General features: G+C 37.2%; 2 protein-coding genes across 2 annotated transcripts; both read right to left on the bottom strand.

Annotated features, from left to right (window-relative positions):
- Positions 1 to 147: 147 nt before the first annotated feature.
- On the bottom strand, positions 148 to 14,981 carry gpr63 (G protein-coupled receptor 63). Its single transcript, XM_030127964.1, has 2 exons — positions 14,511 to 14,981; positions 148 to 5,551 (listed from the first exon to the last, which is right to left on the bottom strand). Exon 2 carries the CDS (start codon positions 5,435 to 5,437, stop codon positions 4,202 to 4,204), a length of 1,236 nt encoding a protein of 411 aa, XP_029983824.1. The 5' UTR covers positions 5,438 to 5,551; positions 14,511 to 14,981; the 3' UTR covers positions 148 to 4,201.
- Positions 14,982 to 19,993: 5,012 nt separating this feature from the next.
- On the bottom strand, positions 19,994 to 25,721 carry ndufaf4 (NADH:ubiquinone oxidoreductase complex assembly factor 4). The gene is made up of 4 exons (XM_030127973.1): positions 25,554 to 25,721; positions 25,309 to 25,421; positions 20,991 to 21,746; positions 19,994 to 20,439 (listed from the first exon to the last, which is right to left on the bottom strand). Exons 1-3 carry the CDS (start codon positions 25,690 to 25,692, stop codon positions 21,441 to 21,443), a joined length of 558 nt encoding a protein of 185 aa, XP_029983833.1. The 5' UTR covers positions 25,693 to 25,721; the 3' UTR covers positions 19,994 to 20,439; positions 20,991 to 21,440.
- Between the last annotated feature and the right edge of the window lie 225 nt (positions 25,722 to 25,946).

Below are 25,946 nucleotides of genomic sequence, written 5' to 3'. Positions count from 1 at the left end.
GAGCTTCTATGCAGCTAAAACACACTGCTGTATACCCCATGACTCTTCAATTCAGCAGCAAGAAAAAGACGACTGCTCCAGTTAAACTCAGCTGCACCTGCCTTTGAATGGATTCCTTCAGTCCACTACTTCATACATCATTTTTTCTGTATTGCCCAGAATGACTATGGAGGCGGAGAATGAGATTTCTAACATAAAGTTAAAAAGCAAGAGATTAACTGGAGGTGCATAAACAGGTGAAAATGCAACTCTTGGCAGCTGCTCTGCATTTGGGTTTACCCTGTATGCCCAGGTACTGCACCTGGAATGTGCCTGATACAATAAGCACTAAAATCTGGCACTGACGTCTGGTCAGATTTGTCACCAGTTTTACTCTTGTGTACTTGGCTGTTTTGATAGTTCCTGATCCTTTTGTAGCTTGTGTTGGGACTTCCATCCATGTGAATCAAACCATAGTTCTGCTCTGTGATGTGGTTCATTTGTTCAGGTGTTAACACAGTAACAGCAACAATCCCACCGAAGCAACTTAGTCCAGTCATAAACAAACTCAGGTTTTTTGGAGTAGGGATGTGGATCTGGACTTTGGTGTTACCCAACTACCAGATGTGTGATGCATGTTTGAGCTAATATGCAATATTTCAGAACACTTCACCAACTTTATTTATTCCCACCAAAAACACAATTGACCAAGAAGTGAACCGAACAATCTCACAAGAAACTGAACCAAAGGGGCAACACTTTAAAACACCCTGTTTCTTTATAGACTGTAGACGGAGGTGGAAGATGCAATGCTACTTTGCACCACTGTGTAAAAATTAAGCCAAATTATCAAGTCCCAGGAACTGTCCGATTGATTTTCCACCCATTTGATGGATAACTTTTTGACAACTGGTCCTTACAGCACTTAACCACGAGACATAATATACCGAGAACTCTGAGATTGAAACAATCAAGCAAACCTGTCAGGACTGATTCTTCAAGTCACATTTTTTCCTGTCAGACTAAAGATTTAAGACCAGTAACAGCCCATGTAATGACTGAATGGACATCCCATGACTGACTGAGGAGCTTCCTGGGACACCTGGACTGACTGAACCTTAGGAAGATGTACTTTCTTCTTTTTAAAGATCACTGCAGTGGTATATTTGGATTTGGATAAAGACAGCAGATTTAAAAAAACAAAAAAAAACAAAACTGTGTTGGCTGGCAAAGGCTGTTGCTGGTCAAACCTGGCTCAACTTTTGCCAAAATTCACAGCTTTAAATTGGCCAAATTGGTCACACCATACTTCTAATCTTGCAAACGTGTAGAGAAAAAGTTGCTACTCTGATGACTTCACCAAAGCAGCAATAACTAAAGTGCCAAAAGCTGACACTAGAGTATGTTCATTTTAGTATTTTCTTGATTAATGAGTTCATTGTTGAGCTTGTGAACACAATATTTTGTCCTCACGGCTCACATATTAGCTTTTTCTGGGCTTCCAATTGCGTCCCACAACTTTAAAAGCGACAGGGTTAATGCTTTAGCAGATACATAACCACATCTTAACACCAGACCAAAGTTCTTTACTTGGACTGATACCTGAGCAAGATCCATTTGTTGAAGTAGTTCTGTGGAATACAGTCGAAAGCATTGGAAATAGCTAAGAGGTCAACCTTTAGGAATACTCTGTCACATGCAAATCATATCTTTTTTTTTTTTTTTTTGGTAAAGGACAAAAAGAGATTGTAGAAAACATATTTATAGGAGTCCGAGTAAGGTATCAAAAAAAGTAAAGTATCTGTTTCTGTACTGGTACAATTTCTGATCCAGTATTGGAAACTTTCAAGCCATATCCAGCGCTATTTAGACAAATAAAATCCTGATAACATTATAAACCTCTACGCTCAGGTGCCAGAAGGTGTCCCTTTAATTCTTTCATTGCAATGCAGCTTTTGGTCGTACTGTAACACCTGCTCGAACAAAAAGTAGTATACCACCAAACATCAAAACAAATTCCAGACAAAAGGGTAATTCCTGTAAAGATGCAGTTTTAACAGTATTGGAGAGTAAAAGAATAGGTTCTTTGTTTTAACATCCACCATTTACATAGAACTGTGACTTAAGGTTAGGGTTAGAAGAGAGTAAGTGTGAGGCCGAAAGGCATGGATTAGACTTCATCTGAAAGGAAACATCTTCAAGTTTACATGTTTAGTATGTGGTTAAAACACAAGCTAACATCAGTTCAAGCCTCTGGAAATCACGCATAATAGTCTTCTATATGTACACTGCATACTAAACATCAAAAAGTATTGGAAATTTTATATTTTATTAAATTTTCTGCTCCTGGGTTTGAATTGAGTGTGGTTAGGCTAGAGATGTATCACAGAATTAATTTTTTTAAAATCCCTGTCAATTGTCAAAACCATGTTAACTACCTAAGAGCTGCTATTGGATTATCTGCCTAGTTATAATGAAATAAACTACACTTTATATGTAAGAGACTTTGTCATTGCACTATATTTAACCTTTATTCCCTCCTCTGGCAGTTTTGTATATTTTTCTCAACTTTTTTTTCATTTGGTGATCATTTTGGCAGTGTGTCTTTTATTCTCTGATGATGTATGATTTTAACCCTTTAAATATCAGTAATTATCTAAATAATTGGCTATTTATTACAAAAAAAAAACCCTACAAAATTAAATATTTTCCATATGATAAATAGTAACAGAAGTCAACGGGGCATTTTTGTCCATGAGGGTGTCCAAAGGGAGTATTTAACTTAATTTAATATATAATAATACTAATGCAATTTAATCAGTTTTTTGCTAATCTTCGACATATCCAAGACTATTCACCATCAATGCCTCACCCCCCTGGCAACTGGCATTTAAAATCCTGAAAATGATTGAATATTTGGAAGTTTTGAGCAGGGCTAAAGTTGATTTATGGAAAAAGGGAAAAAAAAGAAATATTGATTTATGATCATTTCATAGCAGTTTTTGTACATGTACATTTTTGTCAAAAGGTGTCCAGAGAGTAGCAAATTTGAGGAGGACACAAGGGTGAAGATTCTGTAATTTTGGCATTTTTCTAACACGTCGCCTCTGTGGTGATGTAGCTAACATTACCAACCACAAGTACACAGTCTGAGAAATCAACTTAGCAGAATTACTTATTTTTAGAATACATTTTGTAGTAGTTATGAATGGTCATTTTTGTGGATGTTTGATAACACTTGATTTGTATATCATATACCGGGATAACAAATTTTTTCTTTGCAGAATTTCCACTTTTCAGTTGCTTTTCAATGGACTGAAGCAATTCCTATGACCTTTCCCAACAGAGGTAGATTTCAGTAGTTACCGCCGCCAAGGAGGTTATGCTTTTGCCGTCGTTGGTTTGTCTGTCTGTCCGTGTGCAAGATAACTCAAAAAGTTATGGATGGATTTGGATGTAAATTTCAGGAAATGTTGATACTGGCACAAGGAACAAATGATTAAATTTTGGTGGTGATTGGGGGGGGCGGCACTGATCTGCCTTGGCGGAGGTCTGCGCTCTCCGAGTGTTTTTCTAGTTAATCATTTTATACCAATGAAATAGCAAGTCTTCAACCTCTAATTTGTTCAATTTTTAAAATGTATTTAGTGTTTTTTCTAAATCAGACAGGCCTCTTCTGTTTTGTGAATTTTTTGTAAAGAGAAAATGCAAACTCATCAGTGCAGATAATTGTCACAAAGCCATTCTGATGTTATGCAGTTGTAAAAAAGTAGACTACACTCCAAATGAATCAAAATAAAAAATAAATAATACAAGTAATAGTAGTAAAATTAGACTACTTCAATTTATTTCACTGAGATGTTTGACTTTGAATACTGCCTTCATGAATGTACAGTATGGAGTCTGAATTTCACATTGTTTTCTTAAAGATGGTCTGTAGCTTCAGCTATACACTATTGGTAATAGGTCCTGTTTTGATCCCAAAATGGCTAATTTCACTAACAGTCGATGACTTGGTGTGCCTAAAAATGAGATTCTATAAATTTTATCTGGGATTTTGCTTAATTTCGTGACACTTTCAGGCCTTCTTCCATGACCATAGAAACCCTGCATGAGTGTATTTTCGCTATTTCAGGCCAAATTTCCAGAGGCTTTCAAACACACCTCAAATCTAACCCTAAATCTTAGAGGAGTTGCCAGTGACCTGGTGGATGTTAAAAGGTTAAACCACAGAGCGATGCTCTCCACACACATACACAGCGCTCGGCTGAATGCGCCTCTTCGTGTTGCCTGGCAGCTGAGGAAGAAACTTGAAGTACTTGGGCATCAGATCAAGGCAGGCATCACGGAACTTCTTGATCCGCCAGTAGTAAATGAGCGGGTTGAGGGCCGACTTGAGGTAGGACAACCACAGGACCCATGTGCTGATCTGAAAAAAGCTGTCTTTGTGGTAGAATCCTTCGCTAAAGGTAGACACCAAACTGTAGGCGGTGAAGGGCGCCCAGCACACTGTAAACACCGAGAAGAGGATGAGGATGGTGGCGAAGGCACGGGTCTTGAAGCTCATGTCTATATTCATTTGAAAGGGCCTCTGGAGGCTCAGCAGCCCCAGCTTGCTGGCCTGGCTCAGACAGATGCTGTCTGTGTGGCTGTGGATGCGAATGGCGTTGTGGCGGATGGTATTCAGGATTCCCATGAACGTGTACAACATGACCATGAAGGGTATGAAGAAGAAAACTAGCATTAGGATCAGTACGTAAGCATGGTATCCAGGCTCGATGCTATAGCCAAACACACACTGGGGGGCTCTGGGGGGGATCTGAAGGAGAGGGGATCCAACGGCCAAAGGAAATGAGAAAATAAACGACAGTCCCCATGTGACCACGATGAGCACTTTGGCCCTCTGTGGACTCAGCTTATCTTGCTTCTGAACAATAATAAGAAAACGATCTATGCTTATTATAAGCAGTATAGCCACACCCTCCATGACAAAGAACCAAAAGAGCATTGCCGAAACTCGGCAGAATGCGTCTCCGAAAATCCATTTGGTGGTCACAACGGTCACCAGAGCGAAGGGCATGTTAAGGATGGCCAGCATCATGTCTGCAAACGCCAGGCTCGCTAAGAGGATGTTGATAGCGGAGCGCATGGCAGATCTCTGGTAAACCATTAGGCACACCACCACGTTCCCCAGAAGGGCCACCAGCAGGATGGTGACCATGACCAAACAGAAGAAGATCTGCAGAGGCAGGCCCACCCCTTGTGTGCCCTGCGGTGCCTCCGTCGTTGGTGTGTTTGTCTCCGAGGGCGACGGGGAGAAGGCGAGTGAAGCGTTCGCCATGGATACGCTCTCCATCGGTGGCCTTGTGGAAAGGTTCAGCAGCCCTGTAACCAGGCAGCAGAGACTGGCGTTAACGTCCCCTGCCTCTGGATGGGGAACAACAGTGGAGTGAACCATTCCTCCCCAGGGTGAACAAGCATCATCATCATCACAGGTGAGCTCACGCCAAACATGATGCCGCAGAGGGGGTGGGGCTTCCCAGCGCAACACAACACCAAGGCATCTTTATGGCTGCAGAATGGACACAAAAACAGAGTGAATTATCAAGTATTACATAATATAAGACACTAATGAAAAAAATACTGCAAAGTCATTACTGTGATATGCAAGGATATATATATATATATATATATACATATATATACATATATATACATATATACATATACATATACATACATATATATATATATATATATATATATATACACACACATATACATATATACACACATACACACACAAATCACACTATTATGTTTGCTATTATTGTCACAAAGCCATTCTGATGTTATGCAGTTGTAAAAAAGTAGACTACACTGTAGGGGTGTTAGAAAATATCGGTTCTGCAATATATCGCGATATTTCATTTTACAATACTGTATCGATATTAAAAAGTACTGTATCAATATTTTTAGGTATTTATTCAAATGCAGATATGGCGGAGGTTCATTTTTGTTTTTCTTTATTGTTTATATTTTATTTATTATTATTTAACACTGTTTTTTTTTTAAATAATGGTTTTTTCAATCATCCTAAAAGCACCTTTTACTGTCTGAGAGATGCACATGTTAGTGCCTTGCATTAAAATAATGTTCTGATGTTGGACGATTCAGGGACTATCCACTGTGCATTCTTTTCCCAACTAATAGAATATAAACATTTGAACAGGATCTTAAACTGTAAAGTCTGTAAAACATAATTTTATTTATTTATTTGTGTGTGTTCTGTGTTTGTAATTTTATTTTTATTTATCTGTAAAAATTGTTAGTTTTTACAGAGGGAAGTTTTTTGATATAGTATTAAATCCTGTTCTGAACAGATAAAAATGTGTTTAGTATTTGTGCATATTTCTGGTATAATTAAATTTTTACACAAAATATTCTCTTAGAAGAAGAAACAAATCGCCAGATTCTTGTCAATACACACCCCTACTAAACACCAAATGAATCAAAATAAAAAAATAAAAAAATAGAATAGTAGTAAAATTAGACTACTTTTATTTTGAGACTGAAGGTATTCAATTTCATCTGTATTTGCCATTGTAAAGAAAGCCTTCATATAGCCTACCAGTCAATTTTTGCAGCACATCACAATAACAAATGACACCGTTTTCTTTAGTACAGTTCTGTAATTTCTTTGTGGTTCTGTAAATGCACAGAAACTCTGATTTATTCACGACATATTCTGTACAAACTAATCCTAAAGAGCTTCTTAAGCAGTCGTTACTTTGAGGTAAAGCATATCAAGATATCTTTTAGCTCTAGACAGTTTTTTTCCTAAAGGTTGCTAACCCATGCATACGAGTTAAAGCCTCATTAAAACACACTAAACCTAATTAAAGATATCATCTTACAGATGATCCTGTAATCCACTCAGCTGTACATTGTACATTCCTCTAATTAACACCGCACTGTCATGATAAATTAAATGTCAGTCTGTCATCTCTAAAGGTTGAACTAGAATAAGCAATAATTACATAACAACTGTCTCTGAGGAATTATTGGTATTTTGACACGTGAAGAATGTTTAGAACATAAGTCGTCAGTGTAAATTTGTGCTGCAGTCATATCCAATTAACACGCAAATCATTAGCTGTCCTTCACCTACATTAATCACAATTCGATCAACTTTGTGCCGTGATTTCAGATGCGTTATTGCCTGACAGATTCAATTAGAGCATTGTTAGTTGACAATAAATGTGTGAGTGTGAACCCTGCCCATTTAAGTCTTCCCTTTAGTTTTGCTTCTTTAAAACCAGTCTAAGATGAATGATAAAGATTCAGATGCTGCACCTGTTGTTCTTCCCATCCTGTTATGAGACGCTTAAAAATAATATAACAGCAAACACAAATTAAGTTAGATCTCTTACATTTAAGATTGGTAAAGGTGTAGTGTATATTATGATTTTGTCCTTTAGAAAATGGGAAGTATTGCTAAAAAAAACATACAAAAAAAAATCTCTGCTCTTCTGTTTTCTTCTCTTGCAATGTAATAACAAAGCTAAAGTGTTTACCCTTTTGTCAACTGTTGCCAGTAACCAACAGCCAATGTTCATCTGGGGACAAGTCAAATAGTGCAATAAAAGCCCTTATCACTTGTATAAACATCAGACACTGTTATTTCAGACTGCATGATATCATTTACAGTGGCTCAGACACAAATGCCAGATTAGAAAATGATGGTGGCTTTGAAAGAGAACAATTATAGTACTTAAAAATGATACATTAAACGCAAGCTGAGCTTTTTCCAATAATTTGTATTCTTGTGTGGGCGTTCGAATCAGTACAATACAATTACAGGCAACAGCATGCACAATGTAGGTTGTTAAAATGTATGTCAGCCTTTATATCTGCCCATGCCAAGACACACACAGCTACTGCTTTGACTCGTGGATATACAGTCTTTCAACATATTGTTATCACATGTCACCAAGACAGCCAAATGAGAAAATGCTGTGGTAAGGAGATAAAGAGGCCGGCAGCCTGGGAACACGCTGCTTTATTCATACAGTAATGCCAATGCATTGTCTGCGCAATTACCTGCTGCTTTGCCACTATGAAAACCTGGTGAATTAGAGCAAATAGGAAAGTGGCTGAATTTTGGCCTACTTCCTGCCTCATTCGCATCACACAATACTGGATGTTCTGTGCAGCGGTCTAACCTCGACAGAGAGGAAAGAAGTACAACTGTCTCTTTGCTTTGCTTCAGGAGCACAATGACCTAAAATGTTAAAATAGCCACTTCAGCCTCCGAGCAATCAAGTAAACCTGCAGTAAAAAAACAAAAAAAAACATGGACGATCGAGCACTTCAAGGTTTGAAATTGTTCAGATATGTAGCAACGCAATTATGCAATGGAGGACTGCAGGGGGAGGACGATGAGAGCTTTTCGGACACATTTTCTAACCTTGAAGAACTAAACATACTTAGAAGATGAAATGCTCACAGACGGCAAGCAGCCAACGTCTGTGTGAAGGCTAAAAGATTTACTAGGTCATTGCAAGAACAACAACAACAACCACCACCACTATGTGATGTACCAAAGGTGATAAAAAACTGAAAATGCATCTGGTAGATTCTGTGCTCAGATCTGCCAGTGGGTAGACTTTTTGCTTAGTAAATGGTGTAGGACTTAGCTTATGGTGTTAGCCACAGTTCGGTACGTATTGCGGTTCTTGAGTAACGGTTCACGGTATGGTACAGTTCGGACGCAGAGGCCGGCTGGAGCCTGACTGTGTGCCAAAATGTAACTGGGAGCTGATCTTTAAGGCTAATTTTTGTTCACTTTACGTAGGTAAATAGGTACGTCCGTTTCAAATGTTGTCATGCATCACTGCCTTAATACTTCCATGTGTCATGTACGTGGGAATGAACATTTCTCAATCAATCCACCAGAGGGCGCTTTTCTTACTTATCATGCTGGCTGAATACCATGAAGAAGAGTAAAGTTTTTTGAGAAGAAGAAAGTCCATAATAATAATAATAATAATAACAAACATAGCGATGACAGAGGAGGTTTTACTAATGTGGATACTAGTGTTAATATTGAGAAGGGTAGTTGGAAGTAGGGATATAGTGATTACTGGTATAACGATAAACCGCGGTAAAATTTGCCAACAGTCAGTATTACCGTTTAAATTCTATTTATCATGATAACCGTGTTTGATTACCACACTTTTCCAGAAAAAACACCTATGTCAAGAGATGTTTTTATGTCAAATATTTGAGTATAGTTTTAATTTATTACAATTTTAATTTTATATACCTAATATTTGGAACCAATATTCACTTTTAAAGTCTTTGAAAAGGTTCGTTAAGCATCTGTGTGTTATTTATGCAATAAATTATATACATTTTTCAAATCAAATTTTATATATTTTTTGGTGTTTTCTAGCCTTTTATGTTGATATAGTAGGTTAAAGTGAAAAAATAATAGGCAGATGATACAAATGAAGTTGTGCTGGAAAAAAAAAAGATACCAAACATGGGTATAGTAAACATTTCTTTATGTAGTATATAAAGGCAAAATCAAAAGGATTGAAAAACGGCCAAAATAGGCTCAGACCCCTACGGGTTAACACTTGAATGTTTCTGCCAAGAGAAAGTGCATTGTGCCAATTATATTATTTGTTTTTTTTCTTTTTCCAAAATACTACTTGGTTAAATTATTTCAGTGTGTATAAGTACTTTTTGAACATTTTGAGCACAATTTCAACAATACCGCGATAATAATGATAACCGTGATAATTTTGGTCACAATAACCGTGATATGAAACTTTCATATCGTCACATCCCTAGTTGGAAGTAGAAGATTTGTGCTCCGCGCTCTGCTCGAGCCGGATTCCTTAATTCCATAAATCAGTCATCTTGCAAAGCGCTAATATAAATGCGAGTTGTCTGGTAATGTCATTTGAAAATGACAAATGAGCCATACTACGTACAGGCTCGTATCGAACCGTGAGGGGCATACCATTCAGTACATGTACCGTTGCACCCCTAGTATCTACGTTACAGCATGTGTTAGGAAACGTATAAAATCCAGCATAACAGCTGTAGCATGTGTATAATCTGAGAGTAAAATGGAAGTCAAGACAGGCTGTGAAATGTGGACAAGAATGACGCTGTCAACCAGTCAGTCAACTAACAATACAGGTCAAAACCTAAATAAATAATTTTTTTGTGCCCGAGTAAGAACTTACACCTTCTCGTAGTGGGTAAAATGTTTAAGTAGAGCTGAAACGATTAATCAATAGATTAATCAATATTCGATTACAATTTTCCTGAATCAAAGCTTTGTTTCCTTAATTTCGCTGCTACTAAACATTGGTTCCACTGTTGTTTTTCACACGGACACTTGTGATGCACATAACACTAGGATCAAGACAAAGTTCCATGTTAGTACAATCTTTCGTTGTTAGACACAAAAACTGCAGTCCGCATATTGTTTGTAAATAGGATTGGACTTGCTGTTTATATCTATACTTACTTTTATACCTTATGTTATACTGTTATTTCTGTACAGATATTTTAAATATCCTTTTATTTTTGTTTATGTGGTTGTTCCAGCTGGTTCTGGAGTGAAGGACAAGTTGTCTGTGATTTTCAGACGTCTTTTTTTTTTTTTTCCACATCTATACCATTTTTTTCACCTATTCAAATAATCATGTAATTGAATCCAAGAAAATAACCAACAGAATAATCAGTTACAAAAATAGTGGCTAGCTGCCACTGTCATGTATAGAAAACTAGAATCTCACTTGCCTGATTGGTCTAGTGGTAATAATTATAAATGATTTAATGATGGAAGTAAATAAATGTCCCTTTTCCACCAATGGTGTTAGCTCTACCCAACTTAACCAGGCACAGTTTTGTTTTTATGTTTCCACCTGGGACAATCAGATACTGCTTCTAGTCCCACCTTTCCTGAGGTCCATGTGGGTGACACTAAACATGTGCTGGTTAACCATGGAATTAACCACAGATTTTAAGTCCAAACAACTATATTGCCGTCTTGAAAAAAACTCTTAATACTAACATTTTATATTGGAAATGACCATTTCCAGTTTTAAGGTTCATCCCCCTCCATTGCTGCCTGGCTAGCAGCTGCGGAAGATGACATCACAATAATTTACACTGTGTTGCTATAATGATCATCAGTACTGAGGTTGTATCATGCCTGCAGTTGAAATATGGCAACCACACCAAACTGAGCTGTTTAAGTCCGGCTGATGCCAGCAGTGGAAAAGCAGTGAAAAAGTGTGTTTTCTTGCCTCCTTCTCATCTGTATTGACAGTTTCATGAGTGCAGTACAAATTGGAACCTCATGATAGGTCAGTAAAGATTATTATGAGCTGAAGCACAAGCAATAAGGCATTTAATTTTGGTACAAACTAAACTATAATTAAACGCAGTGTTTGTTTTGTCCATTCTGGGCTTTTAGTTAAGGGGATATTAACTTCATATTTAAACATATTAAGGGATGGAAGAAATGCACCTTGATGCACAAGGCTACATGCTATAAAAATGAAGGGGGATGAAAAGAAAAATTAGGCTAATCCATTCTGAGCCAATATAGAAACAATTCTCCACAACATGGTCACTCTTTGAAAGTCAGTTTGGCCTTTGAAATAAATAACGGGCAAATTACTATGGAAAAAATATTACTGCTGCATGATATGGTTGGTCTTCAACATCACAAACTACAGAAAGCTAGCAAATACTGTTGTTAAAAAGAAAATAATATAACACCAGCTACCTAAGTGTTGTAATGTATGGAAGTATTTTGTATGAGTCGGGAAACAGAAAATGGTGTGAAAGGCAATGTCAGGGTTTTAACTATTATGAAACTAATAACGTTAACATTTCAACAACACTCTAAAGAGAGAATGTACGGTGGATCCTTCTTTCTTTCTTTCAGAGTATATGTTACTGTGATGAGCCCTTTTTATAGATAGTGGAACCTAGCATTCAGCTGCATTAATGTCTGAGTGAGTTAATAACCCCCTTACAAAAAAGCCAAGAACAGACAAAACAAGCACTGGTTCTAATTCAATGGCAACATCTTCAGTGGTGCTATGTGCTAATGCTAATACTAATGCTAGGCACTCTGTATTAGCTAGTATCGGTAAACTGCAAAGGTTTAATTTCCCTATGGGGATAACAAAGCGAGTTAACCATAAAGTTAACATTTAACCATTAAACCTTTTACGTTGTTGGGGAGAGGGGGGTATTCATTTGGTTGCAATTTGCAATTTCACTGCTAGATGTCACTAAACACTACACACAAAAGTCCCTGTATAGATTTAGTCTGTATCTGTTTAGACTGTTGTGCAGTTTAGCATGGGAAAGGATGTAATACATTTTGCTGCCAAGTTCAGAACATCTTGCCGTCTTGTGAATGTCCGTATACTGTGATGACATAGATTTACTTCAAGAGATGAACCCCCACACTCTCCAAACTCCTGTAAAATTTTAGAAAAAGTTATCCCACAGTTTAACCATTAGATTATATTGTGACATTTCCCCCAAAAATTGTAATGGTTTTGGATTAAATGTTTGAACAGATAATTCAAGTTTGATGACTGGGAAAGTTTTAATTTTTACCACTTCACCATTCTGGTCTGGTGTAGAAGATAGTGATATCCCAGTCTGGACTTTTTTGCTTCCGATCCGATTTTTTTTTATATGATTAGTTTTGCCGATACTGATCCGATTAAGACTTTTTATTATGAAATTTTTATCTCAATTTGGAGTCATTATTTACACTTTCCAAATTCATAGATCAGATTGGGACATTCTTAGTAGAAGATTAAACTTGGTTGGTCTTTTCAAACTGCTGAACCAACATTGGTTTTTAAACCAGGTTGGATCAACAAAAAAGTGTACTGCATCCAACAAATTTTGGACCAGTAATAAGCAATATGATGAATATAATATTATACTGTTTCTTATTACATTAGTAGACACAGACTAACAAAGGTACTAGTGTCTGATGAGGCCCGCTGATCCACTAATCCTATTAATACATGTAAATAATTGGTGTAAAATGCAGTTTGTCATCAATTCAGGGTCATCAGATATAACCCATTTGGAGGCTCTGTAGTGAAAATGGAAATCTTCTACATGGATTTGCCAGTAAAAACCCATGGAGATTGATGAATGACAATGGATGGAGATACTAGTTTTTATATTCAGTTATTGATATCTATGCTGAAAAAGTCACTTATCCTTCAGTTTTCTCTGTTTGATATAATAACCCTCAACTGCAATCTGAGTTTTCCATGAACATCTACATGATCAGTAAATTAAATATAGGAAAGTACCTGATTTTCACTGAAAAAACCCAAAATACAGATGCTAATATTACAATAAATCGTGATAACTCACTTAACCCTTTATTAGACAAGTGACTATTTTTGGTAATTTCCAAACACATTACAAGACAGTGACAGCACTAGTTACAGTGAGTCAACAATCTCAGGTCAAAATGTGTTCTGCAAGGTCCACTTCTGCATGAAAAGTGAGTGTAACTGCTTTGTTAGGTACCGTGAAGTAATGGTACTAATGTGAGTAGGCCTAATGATGTTCAAAGGGATAATGTGTATGTTAACAGATGTCTTTATCAGCACTTATGTTATTTTAATGCTCTTAACAGGATGCTCTAATGTTCTAAAACACATGTTACTTTCACCTTACGTGTGTTTTTTGTTGAATTTTTTACCGCTTACTGTAAGGAACCAAATATGGTAACTTGATTGACCCTGGTTTTCTATATACCAATTTAATAAATGGAAAAAAAAAAAAAAAAATCACAAAAGTAATAAAGTTGTTAGGTCTTCTAATACCACACTAAGGTTAACATTTAGAATTTCAGAGTATTTCTATGAGTGCCCTATAAAGTGTTAAGAAAAGTTAAATAGAGAGAACAATTAATTTGGGTGACAGAAGTAACACTGGGTCTATGTTTTGAAAACAATCTATGTCAATGTACTGTAATTTTCTGGCTCTGGTTTCTTTAATCCAGTACTGTTTTCTGTTCTCTAGCATGTGGAGGGTGGTGTTCCAAATTAATATAATATTAATAATCAGGCATTTACAAAGTTCTAGACGAGACTGGAGGTCAAATCTGCACTGAAAATGGCAATAATAAAAAAGCAAAGAATAAAAAAAGACATTTAAGGCCTCTGCTTCACCACCGATTAAATGAGAAATTCAGGCCAATGGAGCCGTTTATTTCCTGAAGGGTTTGTTTTAAAGCCCATTGGAACCGGTGTTGTTCTCTATACTCTTCTATTGTTATGGCTGTAAAATGGTTGAGAAGACAAACTGATTCATTCGAAGTCCATGGAGAGTTTCCATGTCTGTGGACGACGACAGCCCCCACTCGCAGCTCATTTATAGTCATTTAGCGAACACATATGAGAACTAAGCAGTCATTTTGCTGTCGGAGGTGTATTTGGTTATTTTACCTGCTTTTCCTCTCCCATGTTGAGCCTCAGCAGCGGTGAAGCGTTCACTCCCAGTCCTCCAAATGCTGCATCTCGCCGCCCCCCTTCCCCAAAAAAATCGTCTCCCCCCTCGGTGCAGTCGAAAGATAAACAGTTATCCACCCAAACTAGAGCGCCAGAGGGCAGTTTTCACATCGGGCTGCCGTATGTGTGTGTTTTAACATCAGTGCGGCAGCCGGGGATGTCTCCACCTACACATCCGAAGCCGACAATGAACGCACCATCCGCATTTAGGTGGGCTCGCTTTGTTTTCAGTCGAGCGCGAGACAAACGGCAGTGATTTCTCCGCGTGAATGTGCGCATACAAGTAGGCAGAGGCTCCAGGGTTCACGATGCTTTTCCTCCTCCTCGTACAGCTGTGTGATGCGGCCAATCCATCCTCCAGTCGTTCTACCGTAACTACCCCAATTATCAATACTGTTCCAAACTCTGCCGTCGGCTCTGGCGTCAACACCGGAAGAACAACGCGCACTTCCCCTAGATCATTTCAAAATAAAAGCACGCTTTTATTACCTCCGCCAGGAGGTATTGTGATCACTTTGTGTGTTTGTGTGTTTGTTTGTTTGTTTGTTTGTTAGCAACTTTACAGGAAAACTATTACAACCATCTTTACCAAATTTTACCCACAGATAGGCCTAGGCCCTGGGACCAACCCATTAAATTTTGGGCCAAGTAGGCCAAAGTTCAAGGTCACAGCAAGGTCACAAAATCTACAATTTTCCTATCTCTCATCACTGAGCAATTTTCAAAAATTCATTAAAAAATTCAAAACAACTCCGATTAGCCTCCAATTTCATACACCCGTAGCTTCTAACAATATCTTGTATCTGGGGCAAAATTGCTCACATCCACTGTGGAATGTGGACTCTGTAGACATTTCAATTTAACATTGAAAATCCCATTTGCCACACATTTTTCATCATAACTCAGCAAATATTGATTGGAATTTAATATAATTTGACATACACATGACTGGTACCAAGCTTCAACTTTGTACGAAATATTTTTCAGCTCCATTTCTCTTCCGTTACACTCTGTTGACTTTTGTTATTTTTAATGCACCAATTCAAAAAAAAATCAAAAACAAAAAAAGCACTGGGAGAGTGCAGACCTCCGCCAAGACAGATCCCCTCCCCCCTGATCACGACCAAAATTTAATAATTTCTTCCTTGTGCCAGTATCAACATTTCCTGAAAATTTCATGAAAATCCATCCATAACTTTTTGAGTTATCTTGCCAACAAACAAATGAGCAAACGCACGCACGCACGTAAACACACAAAGCAAAGTGATCACAATACCTCCTGGTGGAGGTAAAAATGCAGTTCGTGAGATATCATTGTGAAATTTGTTTTGCACATCCATAGTTTAAAAAGAAACAGTTGATCCACACATGCACACTGTTTGGGGTGCTTAGTGGAGGTTTGCATTCTCTGAATGCTTGTTTTATGTTAAAAATAAACGCATGTTTCGCAAGGGCACAGCTTCCGAAACTAACAACAAAAATGAAATGGGAATAAAACAAGAAAAGTTACAAAGGTCTGAGATACGATCTATAACAACGGTAACATGCCACTCCAGGCATGTCCAGTAGTGGTGTTGCAATACTGCATATTCTGGTAATGATCCGATACCAAGTAAATACAGGGCTAGTATCGCTGATATCGATACCGATACATTTCAATAATTAAGGTGGATGCATCATCAAATTCCTAAATCTCAATTAATTTTCATGATCTTTAAGTGTTTTGTGATGATTCCTCTTTTATTATTAAATAGCTAAAAACCAGGACAGAATTAGGGCAAAGTTTATAAGTAAATATAAAATACTTTATAATCAAAATAAGTTTTTTTTCCAGAAAAAATAGAACAGTAAAAACATAATTTTTCCCCATACATCGTCATGTCTGGAATTTTTTCTTAAATTAACAAAGTGCGCTAAATGATCACCAAAAAACAAATTAAAACAAAAAAAAAATTGCGGTAGTGCTCAGAAACTGCAATACAAAAGTTTAATCAAAATAATCTGTACCTTATAGCCTTTTTACAAATTATCCAGCTTGCCGTTGTCTCATTTTCAGCCTGAAAATATAACCACATGGCACTCCTCTTCCATGCCATTCTTGTGCTTTGTGTTTAAGTTTATGCATGTGTTGTGCGTGGGCTGGTGGGCGGGCACACCTGAGCCGGCGTGCTTGTTTGTTTTGCGCTTCTGAGTCACGTGACAACACAACGTCGAAACACAAGAGGGGGGTGGAGAAGCAAAGTGCACCTGCTCCGTGCTAAGACAGAAGTGGTGAGTCCAGCGACCTGGCTGTCACCTCTTTGACGAAACTGCAGCAATGTGGTCAAGAGAAAAACTGAAACTAAAGTATCGATCTTACCATGCTAGTATCGATCTGATACCGATACCGACTTGGTATGGATACTATTGATATTTGGATCGATCCGCCCATCACTAATATCGCAAGTCCGGCTCGGGGCCAATTACGACCCGGGGTCATGAGACAACTTTTGTTATGATTTGGCACTATATAAATAAAATTTGATTGACTGGTTCATAATGTAGGGAATTACTTTTAAATAACAGTAACAAGTAATCTGTAATGCATTAGAGTTTGGAAGTAACGTGCACAACACTGGTCCCAAACCATTTCATGCATTAATTACTGTAAAACTGAGTGGAATTATTATGACCAAACAAGATTGAAATATGTTTAATTGGATTATACTAGCAGCATTGTACCTGTGGTTGTACGATAGCACCCTCCCATGGTGCAACAGCGACATTGCACCCGTTTGCCCTCCCGTGCTGCAACATTGGGACACACGTCAGACAAACATACGCTGGACACAGAACGTCCATTATAGTAGGATTCTTAGTGGAATACATGTACTGCAGTTAATCACTTATAACAGCTAAACCCATCCATAATCATTAATATATATTTTTAACATATTGTCCAAAAGCTTCTTTCCATAAAGATCACATATGAGGGATTTAGGAAAAGTGAATCTAAAAGATAATTGTAGTGGATGGTACACTTTAGTGATGATATCAATTATGTGATAAGATGATAATGTAGAAAAAATATTAATTAATCAGACAAACCCATGCAGAAATGTTGGTGTTGTCATGCTACAACTAGGCCAAAAACATCTAAATAGGATTCATTAATGCACATATAAGTATGAATAATACCATGCAGGAAAGATTTTTTGGGACATTTTTCCATAGAATAAAAACACAGATTAGAATTTGTTCTTAAACGATATTATCGCGGTTAAAACCTTGTTAATGATAATTCGAGTTTCAAGTCTCGCTTGGTGCCATTATTTTGAAGGAACAGATGCGTTTCCGGCTGCGTCCGTCCTTAACGTGTCCGACTTTACGCAGCTCTGTATTCACCGATAACTGACACCTGACACCTCCACAAATCAGTTGTATGGGCAGGCGCGTACTTCACAAAGAACACGCTCCATGAACACCATGGTCCAATGGGAAGGACAATATATAAAAAGGAGGCGTGGTTTAGCTGTAGGAAGTTCTTATATGGTTAAGTACCGATGAGTGCGTTATTAAAGTGAGCAACAGCTGGAATAACATCAAAAACAAGAAAACTCAGCTTTTATTTTCCAAAAGTGTGCGTTTATGCAGCGATATGTTGCCTCGTGATCCATTTTCTCATCCAGAAAGGTGTACATGATAAGGAGACATGTCTTCCTTTTTCAGATAACAGATCAGAAACAGCAACATTTGTACAATCAAAACATTATATATAACAAAGAAAAAGACAGTTCACTTTAAAGGCGTGTAATATGCTTTTCTGTAGTAATTACACATAATTTATATAATGTATGAGAGTCATCCGTTCTTTACTAGTCTTCAGTCTGAGCAGATTTATTTTTGTGAACTTAATTACCTCCGCCAAGGAGGTTATGTTTTTGCCAGGGTTTGTTTGTTTGTTTGTTTGTCTGTCCGTTAGTGTGCAACATAACTCAAAAAGTTATGGACAGATTTGGATGAAATTTTCAGGGTTTGTTGGAAATGGGATAAGGAAGAAATGATTAAATTTTGGTGGTGATCGGGGGTGGGGGGGCCCACGGGGGGGGGGGCACTGATCGTTAGTGTGCAACATAACTCAAAAAGTTATGGACAGATTTGGATGAAATTTTCAGGTTTTGAAGGTTTTGCACTCGGAGAGCGCAGACCTCTGTCAAGGCTGATCAGTGGCCCCCCCCGTGGGCCCCCCCACCCCCAATCACCACCAAAATTTAATAATTTCTTCCTCATCCCATTTCCAACAAACCCTGAAAATTTCATCCAAATCTGTCCATAACTTTTTGAGTTATGTTGCACACTAACGATCAGTGGCCCCCCCGTGGGCCCCCCCACCCCCGATCACCACCAAAATTTAATCATTTCTTCCTTATCCCATTTCCAACAAACCCTGAAAATTTCATCCAAATCTGTCCATAACTTTTTGAGTTATGTTGCACACTAACAGACAGACAAACAAACAAACAGACAGACAAACAAACAAACAAACCCTGGCAAAAACATAACCTCCTTGGCGGAGGTAACTATGAGTTTTAAAGCCAGTTGTTTGTGCAAATATGTAAAAAACTGAACTGAGGGAAGATACTGAGGTTTTCTTCTCATACACCTGCATTTAAAGGTTTTCATACAGTCTATTAAGGCTACCTGAAACCTATGGCAGGGCAATAAATCAGAAATAATTATCACAATAATTAGCTCCCAGATAATAATTTTTCATTTCTCTTCAGTTTATTCTGACACTGAGAGCATTGTGTTTTTATTTTCTTACATTGTCAGGTAAAAAAAACCTCAAATGTTTCCAAATTTTGTTGTTTAACTTATTTTATCATTGTTATTGTTTACCTCAACATTTCTGAATTGTTGTACTCATTTGTCCAGACAATAACATCATCTGTAATCATCTGTACTGGCTAATTTTGCATTTTTTGTGCATTTTCTGCACAAACTGTGAACAACACTGACAAATTATATTACAAAGTAGCATTAAATGAAAAGACATCAGATGCTTTAACTCCAGCTCATGGACAGTGTACACAGATCTGTGGAAAATGCATCAATTCAAAGACAAGTTACAAACATGGTGCTAGTCTGGGGATGATTATTGAATAACATGCTAATATTAGCATACAAGGGAAACGGTTGTGTGAAATAAGATGCTAATGCTTGTACTGAATATATAACAGCTATCCACCTTCAACATGTCCTTATTTTAGGACTTACTGGTTTTGTCTCCTTTTGCAACATTCAACCAAAAGTTATGTGTTAAGAATAACGTTGACTTAAGACGTGGTTTGCATATATTAGCATATTTAGCACATACTCAGCACATTTAAGCCCCTTCTTTGGTTCATTCACCTCAGTCCTCTGATAATATTCAAATTTTGAAGTTCTGACACTTTCTTATTCACCCCTTCAACGTCAGTGTCTCTAACTTGACTGAGGTAAAACCCTGGCACCAGTAAAAATAGAGGGAGAGAAAATATCAGCACCCAGCTGTCGTCAATAAATACCTTTCTGCTGACACATTTAACAGGACACGACTTGTAAATAAATTGGTCAGCATCACAATAGCTAGTTGTGTTTTTTACCCTTAGGTGGAACCACGTAAACCATTTCCTCCTGCTGTCAGATTTTATGTTAAACCAGAAATTTGTCTAATAGGTGCAGTTTAAACTTTTGACTGATTGAGGCAATTGTCTTAATGCTAAGCTAAGAGTTCTCATTAACTCAGCTAGTAGGTGAACTTTAAGTTTTGACAAATGGGGCTATTTTTACCTGACTTTAATATTTTTGACCTAATTTACTAAAGGCAGTAAGGTGTATATTAACCCTTTCATGCATAGTGGTCACTACAGTGGACAGTTATTCTACAGATGTTCTCTTGTATATTCATGGGTTTTGTTGTTTTAGTTCCATATCAACCAACACAGTGGACACTTATGCATCATCTCATAAACTGCAATTCATACCATTATTGTAACTTTGCTGTTCTTGATTGGTTCTTGAGTGGAAATCAAATGTTAATATTTAGTTTTTGCATATTATCTCCATGAAGTGAGTAATAACTAGTATTAGAATATGTTAAAATGTGAGAAAACATCAGATTAGCTGCATTAAACATGGTTTCATTTCACTGTTTTCATATCACTTTATGATATTGGGTTTTAAATACATGTTTCTTTGCTTCAAGAATAAAATTCATGGTGTAGCTGAGTGGACATTTTTGTAACTCCATGAAAAACAGGTTGATTTAAAAAAAAAAAAAAAAAAAAAAAAAATCACATTGGGGGGTTTTTCATGCCTAAAGAGGGATAAAAACACTCAGGAAAAAAAAAAAATCTTGATTAAGGTTCTCATAATTCACACATGAAAGGGTTAAACTTCTGAACAGGTCAGGCTTTCACTGGTTCCAGTTTTTATACTAAACTAATCATGTGATTCACTTCTTTTACTTTAAACTATTGTCAGAGTGATGCTAGCTTTCCTCTGGTTCGGAATCATTATGCTAAGCTAAGCTAGGCTAGGCTAGGCTAGGATACCTACTCCCCAACTTTAGGTCAGTCTCTCATGTCATGTTCAGCAACAAATTTTGTAATTCCAAAAATCTGCAACTACCTATTTCTTGCAATGTTTTGGAATTCCTGTGAAACTTCAAGACCTGAAATATCTCCTAGATTCTGGTTTTCATAAGAGTTTGTACTTCTTTGGAATCTAGTAAAGATAAATATCAGCCTAAAAACAGTTTTTATAGTTAACAGTTTACTGAGTTTTCTCTCCTCTTGCAGTTTCTAAACATGCATAAATAAACACCCTTACACAATCAAACCGGTGCTAAGAAGCCTTTATCTGCTTGGTTTTTCCACTCGTAGGTGGTAAGATATGAACCTGGAAGGGGATGAAGAACTCTAGAAGAGCCTTTGTGTCTTTTAAGTCCAGAGCGTATTCCTGAGCGATCTTCTGTGGCGTCCACGTCTGCGGGTGCTGCCGGTGGCTGTTCAGAGCCTTCAGGGCCTCAGCGATGGTCAGTTTGCCTTTAGGGACGTCTGTCAGCTCCACAAGGCCTAAACTGGGCCCTGGTAAACTGAACCTCAGGGGCCGCCGCTCTGCTTCCTCACCCTCCGATGCGCTCTTTGATATCTGTGTGGAGATCAAAGACAGAAAACAGAGTCTCTTACACCGTGTACACACTGCACCATGAAAAGACTTTAAAGAATGTCTCCCACTTGCGTTTACTTCACCAACAGCTGTCTTTACAGGAGATACTTTCATGGCCAACTGATCCTTTTTCACAGCAAGATTTATTTAGCACTGCAGTGAAAATGACTGAGAAAAAAACCCAGTGACCCAAATTCACAGCAGACACGTCATCCTCAGGCTGACTAATTAAATTAATTTAATGCAAAAAGGTTTTTTACTGGCTCCCTAACAAGTATACAAGAAAACCAGGCATTGCTTATTTTTAGAAGCTTATGGTAAATCCATCACAGCAGCACCAGTAACACTTCTGTTACTGTGTTTGTGGATATGTAACAAATGATTTATGAATGGAATAATATAAAACACAGTGGGGGATAATGTCATATTAGTTCATCCATACAGCACAACTGGTTAGAAATATTCACCAGGTACAGAATAAAAGCAAAAACTAACACAAAAAGACAGATTTACACCAACAAAGACTATGTAAAAATATGTTTGGGACTAATCAGATTTAAACAAAGTAGGATTAAATGATTGAATACAAAGTTACAATTACAGAAAGCTCCGTTACATAATTTAAGTAATCTCTGTTTTGTAAATCCAAGTTTACCCGATACCTCAAAATAAAATGTAGTTTAATGAACATGGAGATATGAATATGGGGAACATGTGAACAATATCAAGCCGATGTATATTTGTAACACTTACTGAATTATATGATACAATAATAATCAGTTTGCAAGAATAAAATGTCATCAGCATGTATCGTCCATCTGGGATCCTTTAGTCAAACATTACAGAAGTGGAATTCATATATACGGAATAAATCCAATTAAGTGAAAGAGGAGGAGCATATGTCCTATGTTAGCAATCTGTGCTTCAGACATTTCACCAAATGCACTTACGTTTTTGAGAACTGTAAAATATTCTGTTGATAAGAGTCTGTATTTGGCATTTTAACAGTTTAAAAGTGTTGAAAGTGTGTGTGTGTGTGTGTGTGTGTGTGTGTGTGTGTGTGTGTGTGTGTGTGTGTGAGTATCTACATACATATGTGAGTCCATGTATTTGTTTTGAGGGAGACATAATCAAAACATGCCCAATGTTATGAGTCCCTGCTCGTCTCTATCTTGTCTTCATTCTTTGTATGTAATGCTAGTATGTCGTCCTTCCCTTGTCATGCTCTGTTTTGCATCACTCAATGAAAAAAAAAAAAAAAAAAAAAAGAGTTTGTATTTGGTTTGTACTTATAAATGTCACTGCTTAAATAGTAAAATGTTGAGAAAGTGATGAAAAACTACAACACAGAACTGGTGTGGATACCAAGAGTTGTAGATAAATCAGTTTAACTCCAGATGCTGCTGATCTGAGGGGAGTACACACACAGACTATTCTATCCTATTCTACAGGGTGTCCCATAAGTCTCCATACATAGGAAAAATAAACGTTTCTTGACATAAACCATTTTTATTTATATAATATGCTCTATATGACTGCCATTTTGTCGGGAACACATTTCAATGCGTGTCCTCCACTGCTGAAGAACTATAAAGAAGAAATATAAAGAAATACATGTTAGAACCATATGTATTATGTCTCCTATGTATGGAGACTTATGGGACACCCTGTATAGACCGGAGGCTGCCTTTGGAAACAACACCACCATTCAGCCAAAGTATTAGAGAAATGAAAAGATCTTCAGTGGGTGTAAACTCCAACACCACCAGGTGGTGCCATTCACTCTGAGTTTGTTGTTCCTACAGTTTGTACTTCTGTACAAACTTTATCAGGTAAGAATACAAAGTGAGACAGGTAAATTATGTAGGAATGCTGCTTCTAAGGAATTTAAAGACCAATGTTTTTACACTGATTTTCTCCCAAACCTTCACTGTATTTATGAGCAGATGGGACAATGACATGACCTGATGGATTTATATCTAAGAATATTTTATCAAAAAATACCTCCCTTAATTCTAAATTAGAACCTTTATTAAAATTTAAAAAAAAATAAAAAAATCTATGCATTACTTTGCTATTTAAAACCATGGGTGGAAACACTTCCTTAAAGTAAAATTTGTTCATTTAAGGTGCTGTCTGTATGAGAAACAGGTTACATAATTAAAAATTGAGCATGTTGTACAAATCTTTGTGACGCCAATGAAAGTTTGATCCATAGGTTTGATAAATGTTCTTTAATGCTTTTAAAAGATACTGCCTTTAAGATACATATTCTTATAAATATGTATTTGTATAAATTCTTAATTTGAGTTCATTATAAGTGTAAGATTACTGTTTGACTGTAAATATTCTACCATAACATAAAAAAAATACTTACGTTCAGACATTATAGTGTACACTTAACAAGCAACTGTCACTGTCACTTTAATTCACTTGTGACTTTACTGTTGTCACGTTAACCTTCAATCTGCCGTATGCCTTATGCTGTAACTTTAGTTTGTTAGGTGGCTTAAATTAAATTTTATGTATTTGTTTCTTCAGATCTTTGTTGTTTACAGTTCTATTCTTTCTTTTTCTTTTTTTTTTTTTTTTTACTATGTTCCTTGATGCACTGTGAGCTTTAGAGTTACAATTTCAGGCTTCTGTATGTGCTGAACATTTGGCAAAAGCGACAAAGCTGACTTTGCAAATATTCTGCCATAATATAGACCACAAGTGTCAAACATGCAGCCTGAGGGCCAAATCCAGCCCGCCAAAGGGTCCAGTCCGGCCCTAGGGATGAATTTGTCAAATGCAAAAATTATACTGAAGATATTAACAATCCTTTTAGTTCAGGTTCCAAATTCAGACCAATTCAGTCTCAAGTGGGCAGGACCAGTAAAATACTATCATAATAACATATACATAATGACAACCCCAAATTGTTCTCTTTGTAAATGAAAACATTTTCATGTATTTACACTAAAATAAAGTATAATTTCACAAAAAAAAATCTGAATAACATGAACAAATATGAACAACCTGAAATGGCTTAAGAGAAGTTAGTGCAATTTTAATAATTTTCTGCCTGTTACTAAATGTTTTTTGTGTATTTGTAGATCCACTGTGATCTTAAAGTTATAATGTACATGTGTAGATAATAAACTGAGGCAGAATATTGTTCAAATTACACATATTTTTTCAGTTTGTTCATGTGATTCACATTGTCTGAAAGGATAGTTTGTAGATGTAAACTTTTTCATAATGTAATTTTACTTTTTTCGCTGTAAAACATAGAGAAAAGTTTGGAGTTGACATTATTTCTATTTTATTATGTTATTATTTTACTGGTTCGGTACACTGTAGATCAAATTTAGCTGAATGTGGCCCCTGAACTAAAATGAGTTTGACATTTAATGATGTATTTGAATTTATTATTATTTTATATTTATGTGACATTTGCTGATGTTTTGCCAGTGGACTGTGCATTATTCTGAAGGCTCTGAACTGAACTGAATAAACAGATTTAGGACATGTGGATCCATGTCCCGGTGTGACCTCTTACCTCTGACCCCGGTCCCGGTCTGACCTCTGCCGGGTCTGTGGAATCCACGTACACGGACTTCAGGTGTTTGAGCAAAGGGTCGTTCTTCTGGTGGAGGACGCCCGTATTCGCCTCTGAAACGCACAAAATCCTCGTCAACATCGTACCAACACATTCCTGAGTTTGTGTTCAGTGTCTGTGATCTGACCGGAGCCCAGAGGAGGATCCGCGGTTACACAAGGTACCGGTTACGGACACCCGCTCACCTCTGAGGCCGCCGTCGGAGCCCGGGTCACTGTGAGCCGCATACCGGGGTGCTGCCCTCGGCTTCTCCTTTGAGATTTCCCGGTGGACCCGGTTTTCCAGGTTGAAATTTCTGAACATACGCGCAACGCGAGCCCCCATATCTGACAGATACCGGTGACCTGTAGCAATAAAGTTGAGTCAAACGGTGGACGGCGACTGACGAGGTTCAAAAAGGCGAAAGGCGAACGTGCAGGCAGCGACATGGTGCGGCGGGAAAGAGTTTTACATCTTAAAACTCAAATTTAATTGCAAGACCAAATGACAAAGTTAACAGGTAATAATAATAATAATAATAATAATAATAATAATAATAATAATAATAATAATAATTATTATTATTATTATTATTATTA

The sequence above is a fragment of the Sphaeramia orbicularis genome, chromosome 24 (genome assembly GCF_902148855.1).
Source record: "Sphaeramia orbicularis chromosome 24, fSphaOr1.1, whole genome shotgun sequence".
Classification (NCBI taxonomy): domain Eukaryota; kingdom Metazoa; phylum Chordata; class Actinopteri; order Kurtiformes; family Apogonidae; genus Sphaeramia; species Sphaeramia orbicularis.
This window is presented reverse-complemented; position numbering and strand designations above follow the sequence as displayed.